Source organism: Fusarium solani (assembly GCF_023522795.1).
Source record: "Fusarium solani strain SB1 chromosome Unknown bctg00000007, whole genome shotgun sequence".
NCBI classification, from domain to species: Eukaryota; Fungi; Ascomycota; class Sordariomycetes; order Hypocreales; family Nectriaceae; genus Fusarium; species Fusarium solani.
In genome coordinates, this window is record NW_027072150.1 from 3,211,725 (window position 1) to 3,236,894 (window position 25,170).

General features: G+C 35.6%; 5 protein-coding genes across 5 annotated transcripts; 3 read left to right on the plus strand and 2 right to left on the minus strand.

Annotated features, from left to right (window-relative positions):
• Positions 1-12,679: 12,679 nt before the first annotated feature.
• On the plus strand, positions 12,680-14,295 carry MRS44_011961 (uncharacterized protein; the record flags this gene model as incomplete). The annotated part of the gene is made up of 5 exons (XM_065619940.1): positions 12,680-12,835; positions 12,893-12,943; positions 13,000-13,124; positions 13,172-13,370; positions 13,429-14,295. The coding sequence occupies 5 exons, from the start codon at positions 12,680-12,682 to the stop codon at positions 14,293-14,295; spliced, it is 1,398 nt and encodes a 465-aa protein (XP_065476012.1).
• Positions 14,296-14,451: 156 nt separating this feature from the next.
• On the minus strand, positions 14,452-15,249 carry MRS44_011962 (uncharacterized protein; the record flags this gene model as incomplete). Its single annotated transcript, XM_046278042.2, has 1 exon — positions 14,452-15,249. One exon carries the CDS (start codon positions 15,247-15,249, stop codon positions 14,452-14,454), a length of 798 nt encoding a protein of 265 aa, XP_046123683.2.
• A 1,018-nt stretch (positions 15,250-16,267) lies between these two features.
• On the minus strand, positions 16,268-17,590 carry MRS44_011963 (uncharacterized protein; the record flags this gene model as incomplete). The annotated part of the gene is made up of 1 exon (XM_046271904.2): positions 16,268-17,590. One exon carries the CDS (start codon positions 17,588-17,590, stop codon positions 16,268-16,270), a length of 1,323 nt encoding a protein of 440 aa, XP_046123682.2.
• A 1,910-nt stretch (positions 17,591-19,500) lies between these two features.
• Positions 19,501-20,635, plus strand: MRS44_011964 (uncharacterized protein; the record flags this gene model as incomplete). The annotated part of the gene is made up of 4 exons (XM_046271902.2): positions 19,501-19,648; positions 19,712-19,830; positions 19,885-20,078; positions 20,131-20,635. The coding sequence occupies 4 exons, from the start codon at positions 19,501-19,503 to the stop codon at positions 20,633-20,635; spliced, it is 966 nt and encodes a 321-aa protein (XP_046123680.2).
• A 1,485-nt stretch (positions 20,636-22,120) lies between these two features.
• On the plus strand, positions 22,121-23,446 carry MRS44_011965 (uncharacterized protein; the record flags this gene model as incomplete). Its single annotated transcript, XM_046278041.2, has 1 exon — positions 22,121-23,446. The coding sequence occupies one exon, from the start codon at positions 22,121-22,123 to the stop codon at positions 23,444-23,446; it is 1,326 nt and encodes a 441-aa protein (XP_046123679.2).
• Between the last annotated feature and the right edge of the window lie 1,724 nt (positions 23,447-25,170).

A 25,170-nucleotide genomic window follows, 5' to 3' on the forward strand; every position in this document is an offset into this window, starting at 1 on the left:
TTAATAATTAATTATATATAGGTATAATATTAATATAATAAATTAAATAATTTTTAATAAAGTTATATTATTTATTATAAACTTATTAAAGAAATTATATTATTAGCTTATTAAATAAAGAACTATCTTAAAAATAATTTAAAATATTTATATTTAAATAATATATTAATTTAAAATTTTAAGAGAAATAAGCTAAGAATTAATGTATAATTATTAAGTAAATTATAAAAAAAACCTTAATATAATATTTTATATATTAAAAAGTATTTTAAAATATATTAAATAAAAAATAAAAAAAATATAAAATAATTATTTATTATTTCTTTTATTAGTTATAAAATTAAATTAAAATAAAACTTAAGAGGTAAAGATTTCTCTTAAATAAAATAAAAAATATTACTTAAGAAATAAAGAGACTTTAATTATTTTTTATAACTTAAAATATTAACTTTAAATAAAAATACCTCTAAGAGGGCTTTAAGCTATTATATAAAAGGTATTACTTATCTTATAGAGAAAGCTTTAAAAAGAGTAATAAGAATAATTTTTCCTTAAGGTATCTCTTTTAAAACCTTAAAAAATAAAAATACTTAAGTATAAGGAAATTAAATTCTTTTATATTAATATCTTATTAGCTATAATAATAATAAAAACTTATAATAAAATATTAAAGGTATAAAAAATAAAAATATAAATCTTAGGTATATTATATTAAAACCTATATTAATAAAATAAACCTTATAAATTAAATATTATTAAGCCTAAGGGGAAAATAATTAATAAAGATTAATTAAATTAAGGCTAAAAAGCTAAATAACTTAAAAAATTAATTAAAGTAAAATTTAAATTTAAACTTTTAATTTTATAGTAATATTAATAAATATTAATAAGCAAAATAGCCTTAATATTTATATTAATCCTTAGAGGGCTTATTAAAAAAGAGATCTTAGTTCTTATAGATATAAGTATAAAGATTAATATAATTAATATAAAGCTTATAAAAAAGCTAAGACTTAAGCTTATTATAAATTATATTACCCTTAGTTTTAAGTCCTTTAAAGGTAATTAAAGCTATAAGAGAAATACTTATTAATTTACCTTTTTTTTATTAACTCTTATAAAAGGCCTTAAAAGGTTTAATAAATACTTATAAGATTAAAATTAAGATATAAAAATTATAATATTATTATAATTAATTACTTAATAAAATAAAAAAATATTATTATAAATTATAAAATTAATAAGTAATATTATATTATAATAATTATAATAAACCTTAATTTCTTTACCTAAGAGCTTATTAAAAATAATATATATATATATATATATTATATATTATAGCTTTTTTAACCTTATAAGAGATAGCCTAATAAGATATAAACTTAGAAAAAAATAAAATATAAAAAACTTTAAGGGAGCTTTTTATTAAACTTTAAGGACTTAAAGGATTTTTTAATAAATAAATAATAAAAATAATATTAATTCTTTTAAAAGTAATTTATAAAATTAACTTAATAAAAAATAAAGAATTATTATATAATTTATTATATCTTATAAATAAGGTATAATATTAAGCTTTATAAAAATATATTACTAAGAATATAGCTAATAATAAGATATAATACTTTATAAGTTAAGCTAAGGTATTAATTTTTTTTATTTTAAAATAAAATTAAAGCTTAAGACTTTATATAAACTATAAGGGCTTAAATAAGATTATTATTAAGAATTATTATTTATTCCTTTTAATTAATAATATATTAAATAAGCTAAGTAATATTAAATAAATCTTAAAGATTAATATCTAAAATATATATTATTAAATTAAAATTATTAAAATTAATTATTAAAAAATAACTTTTTATATTAAATATAATTACTTTAAATATATAATTATACCTTTTAAGCTAATTAATATATTAATTATATTTTAAGTATATATATATAAATCTCTTATTAACCTCTTAAATATATATTATATCTTATATATAAATAATATCTTAGTTTACTCTTAGACTTAAAAGAAATATATAAAATATTTATAAAAAATACTTTATAGGCTTACTAAGATATAGCTCTATAAGAAGCTATTTAAATATAACTTTTACTAATAAAATATAAAATTCCTAAGATATATTATTATATAAAAAGCTATATAAATAAAGCCCTTAAGGATTAAATCTATTAAAAAATCGCTTATATTTATCTTTTTTAGAAATATATCCATCTTCTTAGGGTCTATAACTTTTATAAAAAGTGTATAGCTTATTACTTAGTAACTATAGGGCTATTAATAAGAATACTTAAGGGTAATTAAAATAAAATAAAAATAAATAACTTTAAGTAAAAAAAAAAGCTAATAAGGCTTTTTAAGACTTAAGGTTTATATTTTACTTTATAATTACTTTTTAATACTAAGACTTATTTAAATTAATAAAAATAAAAATATATTAATTAAAGCTATATCAAATATTTTAACTTAGCTTATAGATTTATAATAAAGACTTATTACTTATTAATTAAAAAAACTTTAAGATATTAAGTAATATTAAGTAATAAATTAATAAACGCTTTTTATTATTATTAATAATTTAAAATATTAAAGTTATTACTTTTAGGGGCTATTAAAGAAATTCTTTATTTTTATAAATTATTAAGCTCTTATAAGTATTATACATATCTTATTAAAAAAACTTAAGAAAAAATTAATTAAATAAGTATATAAATTATTTACTTTTAATTTTAATATCTAATATTAGCTAAATATAAAAAATTTAATAAATAGCTTCTTAAAAAGACTTAATTATATAAAAAGAGAAATATCTTATAAAGATATATTTTTAACCTTAGCTAAAAAGCTTACTATTATATATAAGCTTATACTAAGTATTTAAAAAGAAATTATTAAATTTAAAAGTAAGATATTAATAATTAAGGTATATATCTATACTATATAAGCTATAATAAAAGGACCTTTTCTCTCTAATAAGTATATACCTAAGAGTATTATTTATTACTTAATATCTATAGTTATAATCTAGCGCTAAAAGGTAAGAGAGATTAAAGTAAATACTTTATAAATAGCTTAAAAGAGAAAAGGCTCTTATAAAGCCCCCAGGGACTTATTTATAGCTAGGGTTATTATTTTAAAGTAATATAATATACTTAATAAGCAAGTATTATAAATAAATAAGTATTATAAAAATCTTAATCTTCTTTATAAAAATTATAATAAAAATATTAAAAACTATTTAATTAATTAAATCTATTTATTATATTTTTCCCTAGATATCTTAATTACTACTTAATAAGTCTTTATATTATACCTAGGCTTACTATAAATATTATAGCGCTAAATACTTAGTTTAATTAACCTTCTTTAATTATTACTCTTTAATAATTTTATTATTACCTATATATTTATATCTATTTAATTAATTACTTACCTTTTTTCTTTTATTATTATTACTTCTTTTTTTTATAATTTAATCCTTTTTACCCTTTAGTACTAGCTTAATATCTTATTTACCTATTAAAGGTCTTAGACTTTTACCCTTATAAGAGCTATCTTATATATACTTACTTTTATTCCCTTTATAAGAGATTTTAATACTTTAAGAATTAACTCTAAAGAGTTATTTTAATACTTTTTAATCTATCTTTTAAAGTATTTAAACTAAGATTAGGCCTTAAGTATAGTCTTTAAGGTCTTTAAAGCCTAAGGGGTTAATAATTTAATTACCTCTTTAACTAATATTAGTATTTATAGCTAAATATTAAGCTTTAAGACTATATTTTCTAAGTTAAGGGGAATAAAACTAGCTCTTTTAAAAGCCCTTTTAATATTTCTTTTTATTATAATAGTCTTATATATTATATAAAAGGCTAGAAAAAACTTAGTTTTTAAAATATAAATTATAAAATATTTAATTAATTACTTTATTTCTTAATTATAAGCTTATTTTAATATATTAAAATACTTAATATTAAGAGGCTAAAATAAAATAAAAAATAAAGTAATATATAAAGCTAAATAATCTTTTTTATTTTATAATATTTCTTAAATTTAATAAAATAATAATAATTATAATTAATAAAAATTAAGAAATAATAAGAATTAATTAATTAATTAATTATATATTAATTAAAGTATTTAAGTTACTTAAAATTAATTTTATTATTAATTTAGTTATTTTAAGTTATTATAATAACTTAATTACCTAAGAGATTACTTTCTTAATATTAATTAGTAACGTAATATTAGCTTATATTAATAATAAATAACTAGATTATTTAGCCTTTTATATTAATTACTTAAATAATTATAATTTATTTTTAATTTCTAAGTTATATTAATTTTAGCTTTAAATACCTTTTTATACTTATAATAATTATTTTACTTATAATTATACCTATAAGAAAGCTAATCTTATTAAAATTATATATATTATTTAATTAAATATTATACTTTATAATTATATTTACTATAAGCTAAAACTAATTATAAATTATTATTAAGTCTTTATATTTAGCTCTTTAATAATTATATTTATAAAAGAAATATATCTTAAGGTCTAAATACCGCTTAATAAAATTATAAGCCTAATATATACTAATTAATAATATATCACGGTTAATAAGTAATTAATTAGTTATTTCTTTTATATTATATAGCCTAGGGGGGAATCCTCGCAAATCTAAGTTAAGAATAAAGTAAATAAAGATCTCTTCTTCTAGATTAAATAGCTTATATAAATTCGGGATAATATAGCATTAAGATTAAATGCCGCTTTGCCGATAATATAAGGTATAATAATAAACTATATAGATATCTATAGCATATTAGATACTTAGTTTTAGGTTATTTTAAAGGGCCTAAAAGGTAAAAAGTATTCTAGCCTCGCTATAATTAGATAATATAATAGGTAATTAAGAATTAATTAATAAAATAAATAAAATAAATAAAATATAAGTTAAGGGATTTTTATAATACTTACTTATTTATAATACTTACTTATTAAGTATATTATTTTATATTTAATTATAAGATTTCTTATAAAAAATAAAATAATATTTTTTTTTTATTTTTATAAAGGCTTAAAATATTAATTAAAGAATTATAAAGCTAAGATTAATAATATTAAAAGCTAATAAAGAAAATATATAAAATAGCTAGAAATTATAAAGGCTATTAAATTAATAACTTATAGTTATTATAATTTAAAGAATAATTAATAATCTCTAAATAAGGCGCCTTATATAAAGAGATCTTATAAAGATATTATAATAACCTAAGAGTAAGATATATAAGGTTTTAAAAAACCTTAGACTTAATTAAAAGGAAGTTTTATTAGCTAAGTATTATAAATAATCTCTATAAATATATAAAAAGTTACTTAATTTATTAAGGTATTTAAGTATTAAGGTATAAGCTATATAATTAATTATAATTATTATTATTATTATTATTATATTTATTTTAAGAAATTAGCTTAAACTTTATTATAAGATTATTAAATAATATAAGAAATAATAATAAGTATTATAATATAATTTTAATAATTATATATAAAATAATTAAATATATAATATTTATATTAATTATAAAATAACTTAGAGCTATAAAGCTTATAGCTTTATTATATATATATATAAAAACCTATTTTAATATATTAAAAGGTATTATTAATAATTATAATAAACTTATTATAAGTAAATTCTAAGTAAACCTTATAAAAAAAACTTTTTATTATTAATTATTTATTATATATTATTCTTAGATTAATAACTAAATAAAGAAAATATATTAAACTCTAGAAAAATATCTTAAGATATACTTAAGAAATAAGCCTAAGCACTAAGTAAATTAATTATTAAATATTATATTTACTTATAATAATAATAAATACTTAATTATTAAAGTATTACTTATATAAATACTTTTTAGCTATTACTTAAGAAGTATTAAGTATATATTTATTAAGGTTAAGACTAATATTTAAAGTATTATAAAGTACTTAGAGATCTTAAGATAAATTAAGGAAAAATATAAAAATATTAATAAAAGGTATTAAAATTATAAGCTAAGTATTATAATATAAGATATATTTCTTAAAAATATTAAGAGGAATAAATTATTAATATATTAATAAGGAATTAGAGATTTAAATATTTAAAGCTAATACTTAGATTTATTAGAGTTAAGATTATTAAGAGATATAATAAATAAGCCTATAATATTAAATTTCTTAAAGTCTATTAATATATATATAATATTTTTTATATATTATTATTAAAATTATAAAATAATTAATAAAAAAAAAACCTATAAATCTTAAGACTTATTAGAGCTTAAGGATAAGCTTAATAAATAAGAAATAAAAAGAATAATATTATATAAAGCTATTAATAAAGAGATATATAACTTTATAAAATAAAAAAAATAGCTTATAAAATATAATACCTAGGAATTAAATTATTATTTTATAAATATATAAGTAATAATTAAGAAATATTATAAAATAATAAAAAATTATTATAAAAATTAAAATAATACCTAAGAGAATATATAAAAAAAGTAAAAATAAAAATAAAATAAAAGATTTAAATTAAGTTATTTATATAGAAATAATAAATAATAAAAATATAATAAATGATAAATAATAAAGCTATAAGTAAAAAGAGAGATCTCTTATTAAGTAAAAATAAATATTTTAATTAAGAGATAAATATAAAAAATAATAAATAAAAAATAATTAAAATATATACTTAAGGGTTAAGAAAATTTTAAAAAGTATTAATAATAATAATAAGCTAAGCCCTTAGCTAAGTATTATTTATAGCTATATAATATTTCTTATAAGAGTAAATAAAAGTAATAATAACTAATAGGTTAATATTATTATTATTATTAAGATCTAAGCCCTTATTTTTATTTTAGGCTCTATAAGGAATTAAGGGAATATTAATATAATAAATAATATATAAAAGAGATTATTTATATTTATTATTAAAAAGCTTTATAATAAAAGGAGAAATAAAATTAATATAAAAATAAATTAAAATCTTTTTATTATTTATAATAATATTCTTAATAAAAATAAAATGAATTAATATATAAGTAAATATAACGTATATGTATAGCGAGCCGGACAGCAAGCAAACCGGACACTTTTACTCTATAGTATAAATCTCACCTAATTATAAAAATGCTTAAAAAAATGCTTAAAAATCCCATTTTAGGCTTTATAAGCTAGCAGGCTTAGATAAAATTAATTAAAAAAATCTAAAACTTATTAGTAATTTTTTTAGATTTTTAAAAAAAATTAATAAGTAAGTTATTAAGGAATTTCTTATTCGCACTATGTATATTAGTTTTTTATTTTTTTAAAATTAAAGAAATTTTTTAAAAATATAAAAAAATCATAAACTTATAACTCTTTTAATTAGATCTAAGAAAATACTCTTTTTAAGCTCTTAGCTATTTTATAACAGTTTTTAGAAATTTAAGGTTAGCTATTTTTAAGTGCACAGTATTGCTGTCCGGTTCGCTATACATGTACGTTATTAAATTAAATATTATCTTAAGAATATAAAAACTAAATAATAATAATATAATGCTATAAATTAAGAGGGTTAAGTTATTAATTATTTTATTATAAGTTAATAAAAATAAAATAATAAAAAATACATAAAAATAAACCTATATAAGAATATTAAAAGTAATAAGCTCTTAAGTTATAATTAATTCTTATAATATATACTTAGTAATCTTTAAGGAATTAATAGTCTTATTAAGAGCTTTTAAGTAATTAATAATATTTTTTTATATTAAACTATAAATATTAAGGGCCTTAATAATATATTAGATATTAATAAAAATAAAAGTATTTATTAAAGCTAAGTTAATAAAAAGATTATAGGTATAAAAAGCTATAATAATATTTTAATATTACTAAGTAGCCCTAAGGAGTTTATTAAAAATCTAAATAATTATTAATAAGGCATTTATTAATAATATAAATAAAAATATTTATATTATTATACTTATAATAAATAAATTTATATATAATATACTTTAAGTAACTATAAGCTTAATTATTAAAATATATATATAAGATATAAGTATCTTAATAAAGCTTAGTAATATATTAAAGGTAAGGCTTATAATTAGCTTTTAAGTCTTTAAAATTAATATTAAAATTAAAGTTATATTATATAAAGATATATATATAAGAGAGTAAAATAAATATAATTAATTTATTAAAAAATAATTAATAATAATATAAATAAAAATTATTAATTATAAGAAAAAAAATATTATAAAAATAAAAAAAAATAAATAAATATAATAAATATAATTATAATATTTATTTTTTTATAAATATAATTAAATTAAAATAAAAAAAAGTTATTAATATTAGTATTAGCTAAAGTTATTTATTATTATTAATAATTAATAAAAGAAATTTAATTATTTATAATATAATATAAAGATATTATAAAAAAAAAAATAATAATAAATAATATATTACTAATATAATATATATAACTTAGCTAAGTATAAAAGTAATAAAAAAAGTTATTTAAAATTTAAATTTAGTTAAAGGGATCTTAGGGACTAAGATCTTTAAAGGGAAAATAATTATAAAAGTATAATTCCTAAATAAGTTAAGACTAGCTAATTAGCTAAACCTTAGGTATAGGGTTATATAACTTTACCTTAGTATAGTATCTTATAGCTAAGGGCTCTTAGAGGACTTAATAAGTTAAAGTCTTATATATAATAGAGACTTACCTTTTATTTATAATTTTATTTTAATCTAGCTGTTAAGGCCTATTATCTTATACTAGGCTTTAAACTTTTTATTAAAGGTAATTATAAAAGCCCTTACCTTATAATTAATTAATAGGTTAAGAGATTAAATAATTAAGAAATTATTATTATAATTTATCGTTAAAGTTAAAACTAGCTAAGTAGTTTAAAGAGAGAGCTATAATAAGTAATATTAATTAATATAAAGGCTAAAGGTGCCTTAGTTAATTAGGCTTATAAAGAAGCTTAATTATTAAAGTTACTTAATAGCTTAATTAATAAATTAGCTAGGAAATTACTATTAAAATTAATCCTTAGAGCTATATTAATATCTTTTTTTATTATAGCTAAAAGCTATAAAAGACTAACTTATAATAGCTATAATAATTATAGCTAAAGGACCTTTTAGCTCTTATTAGCTTAATTAATTAGCTAATTAATAAATTATTATTATAATTAATCTTTATAGCTAGCTAATAATATATCTTTTTTTTATAATTTTTTTTTTTTTCATTTAGCTACTTTTAGTAATTATCTAAGACTATAAGTAACTTCTTTTTTTAATTAAATTACCTCTTTTAAGTAGCTTTAAGAGCTATAATTAATATATATATATAAAAGAGCTAAGCTATAAGCTTCTAAGCCTTGCTAGTTATAACCTTATAAGCTAAGTAGGCTTTAAAGGCTAGTAATAAGAGAGGTAAAGCTATGTTTTTAAGAGCTTTAAGAGCCTTAATTAACTAGGTTAATAATTAAATAAATTAATTAGCTAGCTAAGGGATTTAAATATATTAATAAGTTTTTAAGCTAGGCTATAACCTTGCGAGCTATATATATATTAAAGGCTAGTAATAGGGGAGGTAAAGCTATATTTTTTAAAGCCTTAAAAGCCTTAAAAAAGCCTAGCTAATTAAATTACTTAATAAATTAATTAATTAATTAGGCTAGTAATTTATATATATAGCTAAGCCTTTAACCTAAGTTATAACTTTATAAGCTAAAGACTTTAAAGACTAATAGCTAAGAAGATAAAGTAATTACTTTTAAGGGGTTTAAGAGCTTTAAGAGCTTTAAGAGCTTTACTTAGCTAAGTTACTTAATAGACTAATTAATTAACTAGCTAAGTAAATTATATATATAGCTAAACCTTTAAGCTAAGTTATAGTTTTATAAGCTAAGGCGGCCTTAAAGGTTAATAATAAGAGAGATAAAGCTAGGTTTTTTAAAGCTTTAAGAGCCTTAGCTAGCTAGGTTATTTAATAAATTAATTAATTAAGTAGCCTAGGGTTTTATATATATAGCTAAGCTATTAGGCTATATTATAACTTACCTTTTAGGCCCTTAAGATTAATTTTAGGCCTTAAGGCTATTTATAATTAGCTTTCTAAGGCTATAATTTTTTTTTAACCCTTATAAGAGGGGATTATTTTTAAGTTATTTAATAAGCTAATTAGGCTAATTAGAAGGCTTTAAGCTTGCTTTTTTATTTTTTTTATAGCCCTTAGCACTTAAGGGTAAGTAATAGCTATAGGGAGAGGTATAAATTAGGGCTTAGGTAAGCCTATAAGTTATATACTTAATTATATAATTATTTAATTAAAAGAGGTATTTTTTATTATAGCTCTTAGTTAATTACTTTTTTTAGCTTTATTTTTTAATTTATTTCTTTTTAATTACTTATTAAGTAACCCTTATAGCCTTAATTAGCTATAAGTAGTTTATATATTATATTATTATTTTTTTATAATTAAAGTATAAGTTATATTTTATAATATACTTAAAGGTATTAAATATAATTAAGTTATACTAATAACTAATATATAAAAAAGTATTAATAAGTATATTTTATATACTTATAAGTTTTACTAGGATTAATTATAAATTAAATTAATATTATTCTTAGCTTATATTAGTCCTAGATTAATATTATTTTAGTATAGTATTTATTTAATACTTAATAAGTATATTAGTCCTAGGGATTTATATATACTATATAATATAACCTTAAGAGTTATAGCATAAGGCTTTATAAGGGTATATAATCCTAAAAGTAGGCTTATATAAGTACCTTAATCTAAGCTTAGCACTAACTTAGCTTAAAGCGGTAAAAACTTAGCTCTAGAAACAGAAACAGATTTTAGTATGCTTAAGTTTTATCTCCGAGTATAGTGGTATACCGATACCACTGATAAAGACGTGAGTTGGTCAGCTTTTCTGTTGGCTTCTACTATCGCGAACAGTATGTAGTCGACTATGTTCCTGGATACTCAAAGTCTCTTTTTCTCTGCACAGGTGGCTGGTAAGTTTCACCCATTCGCCACCAACAGTGTTGGAAGTCACTGACATGGGAACATGCAGCGGTCACGCGTTCAAGTTTCTCCCGATTCTTGGCAGGGTAAGTCTCGCTGTCTCTCGATTGATTTGCCGGCTAATCTAGGGATTTTAGCATATCAAAAACCAGCTTAAAGGTGTTCAAGACCAGTTCACCAGTGTGTAAAAATGGCGGGTTGCCAAGGACGGCAAGGATAACAATGGCCTATCTGAAGGCGAGAGCGGCCCGCGGGAGATGTCTCGTCTTCGACTTGCTACACGTGGGTTTTCTACTTCTCGCTTCCGAGTTAGCTGCTAACAGCTGTCATTCTCTAGCCCTCGATTTCGCCATGCAAAAGGTAGCATCTAGACTCTAGGTTAGGGTGGCGGATGGAATCTGAAGAGACGCATGCCAAGGGAGGTCGGTCTTCTGACTCAGTTATCCCATCGAGGGCCGGGCTTCAACTATAACATAGAACACATTACGACTCATGTTCAAGATTAGATGTCCATCTGTTCACACCATTCAACGCCCAAGATTTGACGCTTGTCCTTCTTGCCCATCCGTAGTCAATCAAAAGCTCGTCGCATTCTTCCGATGAGCGATCTACGCACAGCTGACTAGTCCCCGGAAAATTGCGGTAGCCAATGAAAATAGAGAAATGCCCGATAAGCGTCTGTTAGAAAGATACCGAGCGTCACACCCCCACAATACGGCTATCTATGTACTCAGTAACACCTGGAAACGATGGCGAGATCGAGGCATGTACCCCGCAATCATCTTGCATCACTCTCAGAGATATTAACCTGAGCATGGTTGGAAAAGGTTGGACAAGAATTTCCTTCATTCCCTTGGTTCTTGACCCCCAGAATGCATAGCCCTGGGCAAAGTCTACCCTTCGAGGGGCTCGAAAAGTGCGTGCTGGTCCAAGAGCACAACTAGCATGTATTAACTGCAAGACAAGAAAGCAAAAGGTGAGTTCTCCTCCGTTCCATATCGTGCATTCCTATCTTTTAACAGAACCTTACTGTGATAATCAAGTACCGTCATGCGCAAATTGCCAACGCTTTCGTCTCGGTAAGCCCTGCCAGCTGACTCCAGTATCTGTTGTCATTCCTCATGGCTTTCCAGCTTGCTTCGTCGAAGATCCTGTGACAGGACGGCACCAGCCCCGTAATTACGTTGCAACTTTGGAAGCAAGGGTTGGGTTTCTCGAATAACAGTTACGACGATCAGTAGGGACTGTCTATACTTCCCTTGATGAAACCCGGAGGATCGAGAACTCGCCTACTTGCTCCCGCACGCCGAGGGACCAGACAGTTGAGGCAGACGAGAGCTCCAGTGATCTCTCCAACCAAGTCGGAAGGCTTGGCCTGTTAGTGGGTGGAGAAGAACCTCATTATCTAGGCTCGTCATCTGCCTTTTCCTTTTCACGCCTTATACATTCCTCTCTTCGCCAGTCCTTAGTGCAAGGCGACCCAAAGCCCCTCGATTTCCACCTACGAGATACAGTGGAGCCGTCTCCGTGCTGTCTCCCTGACTGTGAGGTAGCCATGTCTCTGAGCAATGCGTATTTTGAGAACATTCATCCCAAATACCCGTTCCTGCATGAACCCACATTTAGAAGATCGGAAAGGTCACTCATAGGGCCTATTGAACTCGTGGAGGACCTAAGCTTTGATCCCGTGGCCACGTTTTTCGTCTATATGGTAAGCTACCTCCCCCCATCTCTTCTTGATTTTCGGCCCTGTAACCCATCACCGTAGACATATGCCATCGGGGCTTTGCTTCTAGAGAACTTGGGATCCCTGTCACAGGTAAGTACGCAGCCGTTACGCCAAAGAGTTGATAGTAATGACTAAGATAATTTTAGCAACTATACGCGTCAGCGCAAGTGTATATCGACAACATCTTGTCTCGCAATAACCTTGAGACAATACAGGCCATCCTGTCCTATACCATGTACTCCTTGAGAAGCTCCGTAGGCCCTTCTGTCTGGTAGGTCATGCAGCAGATAAGATGTGACACAAATTAAAGTAAAGTAGGAAACTATCAGGTCTCGCATTGCGTCAATGCATTGAACTTGGATATCACCGCAGTTCCAAGCGGTTTGGTTCAGTCTCGGACCCTCTCCGGCTCAAATTACAAAAGAGGGTCTTTTGGTGTGCCTTTGGCATCGACTGTGTAGCTGCTCTGACTTTGGGACGTCCCTTGGGCATTCCTCTGCAAGAGGTTGATGCTGAGGTAGGTGATCGCCTATCCACAAGCGCTGGACGCTGAGGCTTGTGTGCTAACTTTCCAGTTGCCGATGGACATCAATGACGCGAACGTAACCGAAACTGGGCTTCTGGCGAGTCCGCGGGATCCCACAAGCGAGGCATGCACAACAACGTCAACCGCCCTACATGTGTTCCGTCTTCGTCGAATTTGGGCCCAAATACATGGATCCCTCTACTCCGACGTCAACGGTGGGATTGACCAGGCAGCCAGAGACCATAAAACCATCATGTTTCATGCTCAAATCGATGATTGGCTTGGTTCTGTTCCTCCAATCCCGACCCGTACTGGTCCCGCCTTGTCCATCTTCGCAACACAAGACTGGTATGACCTCAACTACAACGAGACAATTGTCATGCTTTACAGATGCCAGATTACCGGGAAAGAGGGTGACATAAATGGGGAAGTGCTTCTACAGTGTGCTAAAGCCGCCGCGAGCATATGTCTTGGGTATCGACGACAATATATCGGACGTGCAGTTAACTATACCTGGAGCACCCTACACGTTATTTTCTCGGCCGGTCTCACGTACCTACACTGTCTTTGGGCCTCGGCTCAATTGCGTCAAGAGACCGGCATCACTGAAATGAGCGCTATTCTCACGAGTTGCACCATGCTTCTGGTAGTAATAACCGAGCGGTGGAAGAAGGCTGCCCCTTACAAAGATGTTTTTGAGGCCTTCTGCAGCCGCACGACCTCGATGATGGCAAATCGGGGCAGCCAACAGCCATTATTGCGGCCATCGATGGAATCGAGCTCTGCTGAAACGGAAAGGTTTGCGGAATGGATGGCTAACATCTCGAGCTTGGGAATGTCTGAGGCGGTGGATGATTTGTTAATTGGATTAATCACGGATGTCGAGCCTCAGGAAGAGGCGGAACGCCATTCTTAATCTTCACTTTCAACTAGGTAATTAGAGTATGGCTTATACGATTTAGCACCAGTGCTCTCCCTGATGTCCCTTACTAGAGGCCATAAGCCATGAAAGCCGAGAACCGTCCGCCAGCCTAAGTCGAAGTACCATAAACTAGATATTATACTGAATTAATTAAAACAACACAGTTCCGAATGCCACAGCCATTATCCCCCCAATAACTGCTACTATCCTAGCATCCGCAACCTTGATAGCTGAGGACGGGGTCGTCGTAGCCGATGCAACACCTGACTCTGTTCCCGAGGCGTCCTCCGTCGTGGAGCTGCCAGTAGAAGAAGGCTCCCCAGCACTCGTGGCAGTGCTCGTCACAGTGCTCGAAGTCTCCGTAGCGCTGACGGAATCAGTAGCCGTCTCCGCGGCCGTTGTCTTTGCAGTCGTACTCTTTGTCGAAGTAGACGTGTCCTCATCGGCGCCATACTCGTCAATATCCAGCACATACGACGAATTTCCCTTGGTGTCCGACTCAAACTCCTCAAAGCTGGCCCAGCTGGCGCGGCCACCTGTGCCAAGAGATACGCACGCCTCGCGGTAGTAGTTGCTGGCGCAGATGCTCATACCATCACTGGTGACGCCACCACCCGCGTTAGTGCACGAGACAAACAACTGCGTGACGAGGCGAGCCATGTTGTCGAAGAATTCATGGTCCGACCCAGACGACAGGCACATGCGACAGCCATCCATCGACGGATACCAGCCGTCCGGGTTGGGGATGCACACGCACTCCCTGGTGTCGGCATTGGGCCCTTTCAGCTTTTGGCACCGCAGCATAGCCTGATAGATGGGCCAGCACCCGCAGTCATCGAGCTTCGTGGGACTGTCCACCGCCTCTTTGGTCTTGGACCAGCCGTTGGGGTTCGCCGAAGAGAAGTCAGCCAGGGCGACGAGGGCCGCGAGGTATGATGAGGGACGCATTGCGTGGGTGATGAAGGAAGGTGGTGGTATTAGTGATTAGAGTCTTAATGAATGACAATGTGTTGTAACGATTGTTGTGAAAGGAAGCGTATGGCGGTTGCGAGATAATGTGAGGAATGAAAGGATGACATGAGAATTTAAAACTGAACGGCTGCCTAGCGAAGAGGAAATTTAAGTCGACAGGGGTTCTCCCCTGGTAATTTCGGCGTTTACTCTGTAGGGAACCTCATCCACAATTCGCTCGGTTGCCTTCGGTAAGATCTTGGCATACCATCAGTCGCATGATTTGATGGGCTTACAGAACGGCCCGGTTCCCCGCGCTTCTTTTTTCGTATAGGGTATTTATTAGACAAGGAAATTATTTGTGGTAGGCTTGACGAGCAGCAATCCTTCCTTCCTAGGTGTATCCTTGACAAGTGGTATCCCGGCAGCAGCTATTTCATGCACCAGCTTCACATACCTCTGGCGTTAGGCGTCTCATTGGCGAGTTGCGGGTCGTCCATGACAATCAATTCTTTTGAGGAACAGTGATCCCTGTCTTGTCGAAACAAGTAGTAATGCGCCATGACTAGACAACAGCATCGTTGAGGCACCATCTTGGCACCAATCAATTTTTGAGAGCGGAATAGGGCCACAGAGTGTCATGCTCGGGCACGGAAACATCTATCTCCTTCCAAAGAAAGTCTTAGAGCTATTTGGGGGAGTAAATGGTAGATTGAAATGGTATAACTGCCAGAGGAACGAGAAAATTCCGTCGTCTATTGCTTCATATGAACATTCTTTAAACTACCCTAGGCTTCATGGGGGCGCAGGAGGACTCTCCTATACGTAGCTATCGGCAATGTATGGCTATCACGCACTGCCAAGATGATATGCATCGTCTATTGCGTTATTAGTTCTTGGCGCCTTCAGGAAGGGTTTGACACACTCACATTGTTGACAGAATCGCTTGTCTGCAGTAGGACAACACTCCCATCGGGTTGGGCGTTGGTGATGTTGACAGATTGGCTCACCAGCGTCAGCTTGGACCTCGGGAAAGCTTCTTTTCCATTGGTGAATCCCTCGAGACCTCTCCCCCAGCTTCACGATAATGAAACCAACCGAAACTCAGCTGATCATCATCTGGGTCCCAGCTCTGGGATGCATCCAAAATGACCTTGTCTCCGGGCTTGTATCGCAGTTCCAGGGGTGCAGGTCCGCAAGAGCCGTTGACAATGGCAACAGGTGCGTGGTTGTTCTTGGAAAAGCTTGATTCGACGGTCCACTGCATCCGAGCAGCAAAGTCGTACTGGTAGTCCTGGCGCCATCGCCAAATAGTCGCCCACTTGCTGATAAAACCCTGCCCGTTCAATCCTTGCACATAATCCGTGGCATCTGCGTAGACACGTGACTGGTTTGATTGATCGAGCAAGGTGAATCTTCCACCCCAGGAGCCCCAGTCTGGGTGCTCGATGTGGCCCAGTCCGTTCTGGATCAACGGAAGAAATGACGGGGTATCTCCTTCCATGATGAAGGACCAGTTCAGGTAGTGTGAGCCAAGGGGCCCTATTCGAATGTACTGCTGCAACCACTCATTGGAAACGATGCTGCTGTCAGGGCCACCCTGGTCGAAGTGGCGGTACTCTTCTCCCGAGATACCATTCCATGCTGCATCTGTATACTCATTCCAGCCATGGAGTGAAACGACGAAGAAAAGCTGTGGATAACGTTGGCGAATCCAGACCCCTGTGTCGTCTTGATCCGAAATAGAGTACACGCGTAGTTTCTCGACGAATGAGGCTACAGCGTTATCAGCTCGAGTCTGCGAAACATGTTGGAGAGCCTCAGCGAGGACGGCCGCTCCACCCCAGACAGCAACCCAGAGAGGGTTGTTCACGCTGGAGCCATCGGCCGCCTTGACCAGCTCCCTGGCTGCTTGGCTCAGGGTCCGGCTGAGGGAAGCCCTTCCGTATACAGCATGACCCTTGAAAACTCGGTCGACCAGGTCGTCGGCTGAGGGGTAAGCGGCAGAGGACGGTACATTGGCGTTGAGGTTATCGACGACCTTGCGATATGCATCCAGCACTTCGATGATGGTCTCGTGGTCAATCTTGTTTGGCAGCCATGTAGATGTAGTTGCAGCAATGCCTTGAATATCCAACTCATTGGCATAGATCAACAGACGAACGAGACTCATTTGGTCATCCGGTTCATTGCTGATGTCTGTAAGCACAAACAGGCGATGCTTGTGCTCGTACCGAGAGGTTTGACATTTGTCCTCGTTAGGAGACCGTGACAAGGCGGGGAAGACGAAGGCGAAAACAAAGCACCAGATAACCCGCGAAAAGAAGTTGGCCGACATTTTGCTTGTGTCGTGAATGAGGTGCTTGGTAGTGCGCACCGCGATTGCTTCCGCTGAGTGGCCTGCCTGCCTTTATACTTGATCGACTCACAGCAATCTCAGCATCTCTTTGACATGGTCAGTGGATGAGACTTCCTGATAGAGTAATTGACTGTCATGACCGCATTTCCAGAAAACCAAGATTGCCTGGGCCAGTTGGATGGATCTGCCCAGACAAACCATGTTCGCCAAAAGCTCTCATTACTATGACATGTTTCCCCCCGCAAAACTACAACTATAAAGAGGAGCCATGAATATCACTGCTCAATGCGGAGAGAAGGCGGGGTAACCTCGAGTGTGGGGGATTGGGGCCGGTGTTTAAAACTGCCTATTAGAGATGGAAGAGATTTTATTACTACTGAATTCGCCGAGCCAACCTCCGTTGTGTCATCCCTCATTGCTAATACATGCAGGGTTTTGAATCATGAGATCAGCTGGCCCTTATGCTTGATGCTGGTGATGGTACACATCGTGACCTAGCTAGATTAAGATGCCCTGGCGTTGTAGTAGTACTCTTGATCTTCATCTACCTACCTACTTACCTATCTCCGCAGGGACTGCTCAACATCTCTACCTATGGCGCCGCCGGGCTTCAACAAGCTGTAAGCGGATGGTTCTGCCAACCCGAATTGAAGCAGGTCTTGGAATATACTCCATTCTTACCGGGACATCGTACATAATTTAAGCCGTAACTCAAGCCCTCCCCCCACCGAGGGCCACGTCGAGGTTGATCGCGAGATCTGGATGACACGCGCTATTGTGGGGGCTACACATGCTGTCTGCTGAGAGTCTAGCTGACATCTTAAGGCAATGGTGAGGCTACCTGGCTGCGTCCTATTGCGATTGACTGGAAGATGCATATCCGCTGCTGCAAGGTTCGATGAACAAACCGGAAAGGACGTCAAGCTTCGCCCTCCAAGGACCATGGACGACTGCATCAAGGAGATGGAGAGAAACCGAGCGCTAGCAGGGGAAAGGGGGCAATCGGCCACCGAAAAAGAAAAGAAAAATGGTATTAGGGTACTGAGGTGCATCAAAGGACGACAGGTCCTTGGCTGGCCGGGGAGTCTATGCCTCAATACCTTGTCTATCCCGTTCGGCACTGAAAAGTACGTTGTTTTGCTTGGGCATAATGAGGCTTGTCTTTTCTAAGTCTAACTGTCTCAGCCTGCACCTCTTGTGGTTGCTGTGGCTGGGTAAGGATGTGGCTAAACTAAGAACGCCACCAGTGACGTCAACAGCACACAAGAGAAGTTGATCAACTATCGCTAGCAGCTTGACGAGCTCCTTGGAGTTCTTGAGCACATCCTGAGTGTCATCAAAATATACGACAAGATGGACCAGCTTGACGAGATAGAGCCTGAACCCAACGAAGGTATCCATAAAGTCATGGCCAGTGTTGTCAAAATCCGGGCTCCGACCTTGGTTCTTTTCCCTATGAAGTTCCATCGCAGTTATATTCCGCAAACTAGCCTATCAATCAAAACCAGTGCCCATGGTTTTAGATAAGAAACTAGTTAATTAGCTAAATGCAGCTAGTAACTCCGTCCCTTGCTGAGCAGCAATGCGACTATGAAAGGAGTCAACATGGGTACAAGTGCGAAATCCACAAATCAGATGCGCAGATTTATTGGTTCGATCTGGCTTTGTCTACTTCCGGAAGGAGGGCACGCGAGCAGAAGGCGATAAGCCGCCGATTGCTCGAACTTTTGTTTTCTTGGCAAGGAGATAACGGGAATCCCAATCCTCGGTGTACATAAAAGATGGCCATGATCGCGCAAATAATTGATGTTACTTTTCCCTCCCTTTGCTCGTCCAGTCTTGCTTGACCTTTTGGCTTCAACCTTCAACCAGGCAGTGACAAGTCCACAATGCGTCTTCCATCAGTTCTCGCCGCAACGGCTTTGCTCTTTGCCTCCTCGTCGCAGGCGCTCAATATCCTGCTGAACAATGATGATGGATTTGGCTCGGGAAACTTGCGCGAGCTCTATCGGATCCTCAAGGAACAGGATCATAACGGTAACTGACAACCCAGTCCCATGCCTGCTTGAGATCAAGACTAATAACATGACTATCTTCCAGTCTGGGTTGTTGCCCCCGCGACAAAGCAGAGTGGCAAGGGCGGAACCTCTGAGTTTACGACTGAGGGAAACCTGACTGGACCATCGCATTACGACTTGATCCCTGCGGGAGCCCCCTCTGTCCGTTATCTCAGAAACCGTTTTGAGAATTAGTTTCTAACATGCTTTTGCTAGGTCGGAAGTGATCCCAAGGACAGCCAGATCTGGTACTACAACGGTACACCTGCGGCCTGCACTTTCGTTGCGCTTGACTATGTACTCCCACGTTATGCCGATTTCAAGGTTCCTGACCTAGTCGTCACGGGCCCTAACTTTGGAACCAACCTGGGTGGTTTTGTGTGGACCCTGTCGGGCACTGCTGGTGCTGCGTGAGTATTCTTGGTCCAATTTCATTCGAGAGTTCTGACAAGACATTCGTAGATACGCTGCCACCCACCGCGGAATCCCTGCCATTGCCATATCCGCGAGCAACCAGGAGATTCCATATTTCGAGCTAACTAACCGCACGAACCCCGCTACCTGGGCTGCCGAAGTCTCTGCAAAGTTCGTTGAAAAGTTCATTGACACAGCACCTAAACGCGGCCCCCTGCTGCCCATTGGTTATGGTGTCAACCTCAATCTTCCCCTCTTGACCGACGACGACCATGACCCAGAGTTTGTACAAACTAGGTTTACTGGAAACGCGCACGTCAATGAGGCCGTGCTTGATCCCAAAAAGGGAACCTTCACCTGGGCGAATATCAAACCATATGCTGCCGGCGTGAACGCTTGCATCAACGGCAACTGCTCGCTGCCCGGCGAGACCTATATTGTCGAGAATGGTGGGGCCTCAGTGTCACTTTACACCGTTGACCACACTGCTCCTAGTACTTCATACACACAGTCTCTTATGAAGAGGGTGGCGTCCGTGATATCGGCTGCTTGAGTGACGGCCGAGGGTTCATGCTAGTATGATGCTCTTCCACCGTTCCTTAGTATCAGAATTAGACAGGTAGTCAGCTCAATTTCTATCGAGCGCTCGAATTCTGGAACACAGGATGTTGGTGCTCTGAGACGATAGCAACCGGTTTGACGATCGGCTTCAAAGACTGCGTTCCGAAGAGTACATATTCCCCCCATCGAGATGACTGATATGCGGACTTTCAAAGTACTCTAAATGAGGATAAATTGACTTGCCGAGAGAAGAAGATCTTGAACGCTGTGTTCAAGATGAACACCTCAACTGCGAGGGCAGGCTGGCGTCGAGGGCGTTGGCTATGGTAGGTAACCCTCGCAACCAGGCGCGTTCTGAAAAGTGTGATGCTTTATACAGTAGAACTGGTATACCCAGATGGTCTGCTGAGTTTACATGGGCAGGTTGCAGGGCCAAATCCCACCAGACCGGCCGTAGAATGGATCACTGACGAGGCCATGGTGTAACTCATGTTGATGAACGAAGGATTCTTCATTAGGTACATCAGGCCCCGGTAGGGGCACCGTGTGTGTGAGCTAGCTAGAGGGTCTAGACCGGAATTTGCATAGTAAATCAGGTTGACTCCATCATCGGTGCAGAATTGGCACTCCCTCCGTGCCGGCTTCCTCGGAATCACGTGTCTCAGCCGATGTATCCGATGTGCCTCAACTTAGCCCCTTGGCGATCACCCACACTCGTTGGAAGATGTCTGAAACGCGTCTTGACACTGCCCTGTCTGTCATTGGCCCGGAAAGTGGATCGGAGATCCCCTGGGCAGTCAAGGAGCATTGGGGCCGGATCCTGTACGCGCTAGTTTAAGGGTACTAAAGTTTGTACGGAGCCACCACGTAGATCCATGTACCCCTTAGCAGCAGATGCCTCCACAGGCTCTTCTGCCCAAGCTTAAGAGTCGATGAAATTAGCAATGTTGGAGATGCTTGTCAGTATCATAGTGAGTGATAGCCCATTTGTGAAGACCCCATCGCAAAGATCATATCATAAATTGCAAGCTGTCAACAACATGTGTTTGCCTTATCAAGTTGGCTGTTCCATGGGCAGACTTTGTGGGGTTCTCGAGTGGCATTGGGGAGACTGAGCTTCATCCGCGTCGGGCTTCTCTTCGCGTCGCAGCTTTGATCAATCCCAATTACATATTGATTATTAAGAAGAAAGGCAACCAACATATCGCACACTGTAAAATAAATCGATTAGAAAATACCATGTCTTTCGCATTTCGCCAGAACAACTTGGGATGATCAGACATCGTCATTACCCTAGAGCTTATCGCGATACGATAACGTTGTTGGGTCAACGGCCTGGCTCGGCTTATGTAATACTACGATACCGTCAGAACGCGCGCGACCGCAAGCCATTTGCCTACCTAGATGCCTCTTGATCGTTAATTGACCTGCCGACAACTCTATCCCAACAGCTTCTCTTTCTTCCCATGTGTGCGCAATGAGTTTCGAGCGTATTCAGGATTGGATAGCACATACCAACTCTGTCATCAGCCCCCAGGTCGCCTTACAACCGCCCAAACGCAAATTCGCCGACGACACTATTGCCACCACAGCCATTGGCATGTCCTCGCCCCCTCCGACCGAAGACCCGCGTAGCGATGTAGAAGCAACTCCAAGGGCAAAATCACCGTCGAAGCGCCCAAGGATCGACTCACCGCCAGCGAGTTTTCACCATGAGTCGATTGCCGACCATGACACATCTTCTCTCAGCGCGAGCTCTGTTACGGAGTCGACACGGACGGATACAACGGGTGGAAGCAGCAGATTGAGGCGCAAGCGAAGTCCTGTCAAGAACATGTCTGACTTGCGTCTCGCTGACAGACCAGTTGTGCTTACCGCTCTGCAAAGACCCGATCAGCTACCATCTGATGTTGTGGGCTTGGTCACAGTCGCGCGCGCCATCCGTCAGGGTTCCAACATCATCCCCAGGCAGGTCGAGCAGCAATCACAGTCGCGTATGACCATAGTCGATGATCTCGTCTCGGATTCAAGTTTCTACGACGCGGAAGAGTGGGCGCGCTCGCACGGATTGGAGCCATGGGATGCATCCAAGGAGCTGGAGTTGTTGAGCAGGACAGTCGCGCGCACACAGGAATGCGAGTTGGAAAATTGGTCTGAAGCAGCGTGGAACGCTCGCATACACGAGCCAATTCTGGACTTTGTCCTTGAGTGCTTTGCTGGATCGATACGGCATTTCGATGTCACACGCGCCCCAATCAACAAGCCCTACCTATCACGTCATATCTCCGGGGTAGACATGCAGTCCAAGATGGTGGACTTTTGTATCTGTCTTGCTGGAGACGACATTATCACTGCATCCCAACGCCGTCTCAAAACCGCCAGTGATTCCAACTCGATCAACCACACGTCTTACCAGCCAATCCGCGATCGCCCCATTGCCATCAGCATCGAGACCAAAACGCTTGAAGGATCGAGTCAAGAGGCCAAAGCACAGCTCTCCATCTGGGCAAGCGCTCATCTCAAGAGGTTGCGGTCTCTGGCGGGCAAGTCCTCGGCCAACACGTCGCATGCTGTCGGCATAACGCTTCCTGTGCTGTCTACTAGTGGCGGGGATTGGACCTTGCTGTTTGTGAAAGACGGCATTAGCGGTGTTGAGGTCATCGAGACACTTCCTGTAGGAAACACCAAGTCCCTGGTTGGGTCCTACAAGTTGGTGTCGGTGTTGAGGCAATTGGGGCTTTGGGTGCAGACCACGTTTCGACCCTGGGCAATGGAAAATCTCCTGGCTTCGGCGCAAGTATAATAATGCAAATTACGTATAATGATTCCCATGACACTACCACCGCGCTTATCTATTTATCTGAGCATTAATCTGAACAAACGTGAGACAACTTCATTGTTTTGGGATGAAGAGGCAGGAGGTTCGGAAAATAGGGCCAGCATCTTTCGAAGCTGGCTTCAATTGATGATCACAATGTTCAGTCATCGATCACCGCACTACACCAAGTATGCTGTTTTGTAATCTCGGCACCAGATTCTTGAAGCAACTGCGTGAGGTTTGGCTTTGTCTTGGAAATACTTGCAGTTGTCAAACACAGAGTAGGTAGCTTGCATTCGTCGATTGGTTGCCGGACAGTCAGAAGATGACCTGCAACACACATGATCCTTGGCCCGTCGTGGGGCTTGGCGGCGGTTATCCTTCCTTGGGGAATCAGGGCTGCCTCGTCTGGGTTTGGCACGCTTCGTGCACGCCGCGATGTGGAACGCGGCGGAGTGCCTAAGCCAAGGATGGCCTAGATGAATCTGTCAAAGTTCGGTACCGGTTATTCGGGATAGCCTAGCCAACTATGATGCTGTCGGCGAGCCGGGGGCGTAATTCTGCTTGATAACAGCATTCTCCCGAGTCGATGTTGCTCATCAACTAGATGTCAATGCATCTCAGCAGTATTCTTTATAAGAGTTACGTCTCCTCTAAAGGTAAAAGCTAACTCAAGAAAAGCCAGCATTATTATTCGTGCACACCCAGTTCCCCTTTCTTAGAGCTAGAGCATCTCCTTTCCCACGTGGCTGGGTTGCCCACTAATGGGCTAGAGGCCCAGTTAATCGGCTATGACCGCGTGGAGGCAATTCCGTTTGCCAAGCATCTAGAGCAAAGGCCACGTTTCAATGGTAACGCCGGCCCCTCCAAAGCATGAGACAACTGGAGCTGAATGGGGAAAGTAGAAACGATGGTTGCGGTGCCGCAGCCGCGATACAGACCTCTTTCAACATAACATTGAGAACCTGGTTTCCCCCATAATGCCGTATGTTGAATTTGATCAGCTAGGGGCTGTACACTCGTGGAGCTGAGCTTCAGATCGAAACGGAGCATGGCGTTTGATGGCCACACGGCGGAAGCACTTTGACTGTCTCGAATATCTGATCATCCCATCTTCCGTATCCTTCATCTACATCCTTCAACGGTCAAGATAAGCATGGCCGCCGTATATGACCGGTGAGCTGGTGTGGCGATCCTGTTGAACCTCCCTTTAGAATGGGTCGCTAGTACTGGGACATCTCTTACCTCGGCCATCCGGGATGATCACTCAAGTCCCAAGGGCTACGTTAAACAAGGACAGAGCGCTCGTCAAGGTAGGGCAACAACTTGTTTCACCCCCCCACCTAACCACCCTTGCTCTTCTCCGGATGTGTGACCCCGATCGTCTCCACATAACGGCACAATAGCTGTGATTAGCGAGAGCAAGTAGGTATTTGTCCTAACTCTCCCTTTTCGGTCATTTATCAGGTTTGAAAGCCCACGACCCTCAGGCGGCCGAGTAGCTACACTATCAAATGTCATTAGCACCGGGACCACGGTGCTCAGACATTTCGATAGTACACAAACACACTTCGCAATGACCTTTCTGACCCAGGCATGAGCTCCAACAACTCTTGACTTACCCAGGCCAACACCAAGTTTCCAAGACGTTGAAAACAGTGCACCAAGTTATTCAGGTGTCGGCACTACCACCGAACCGTCCCGACCAA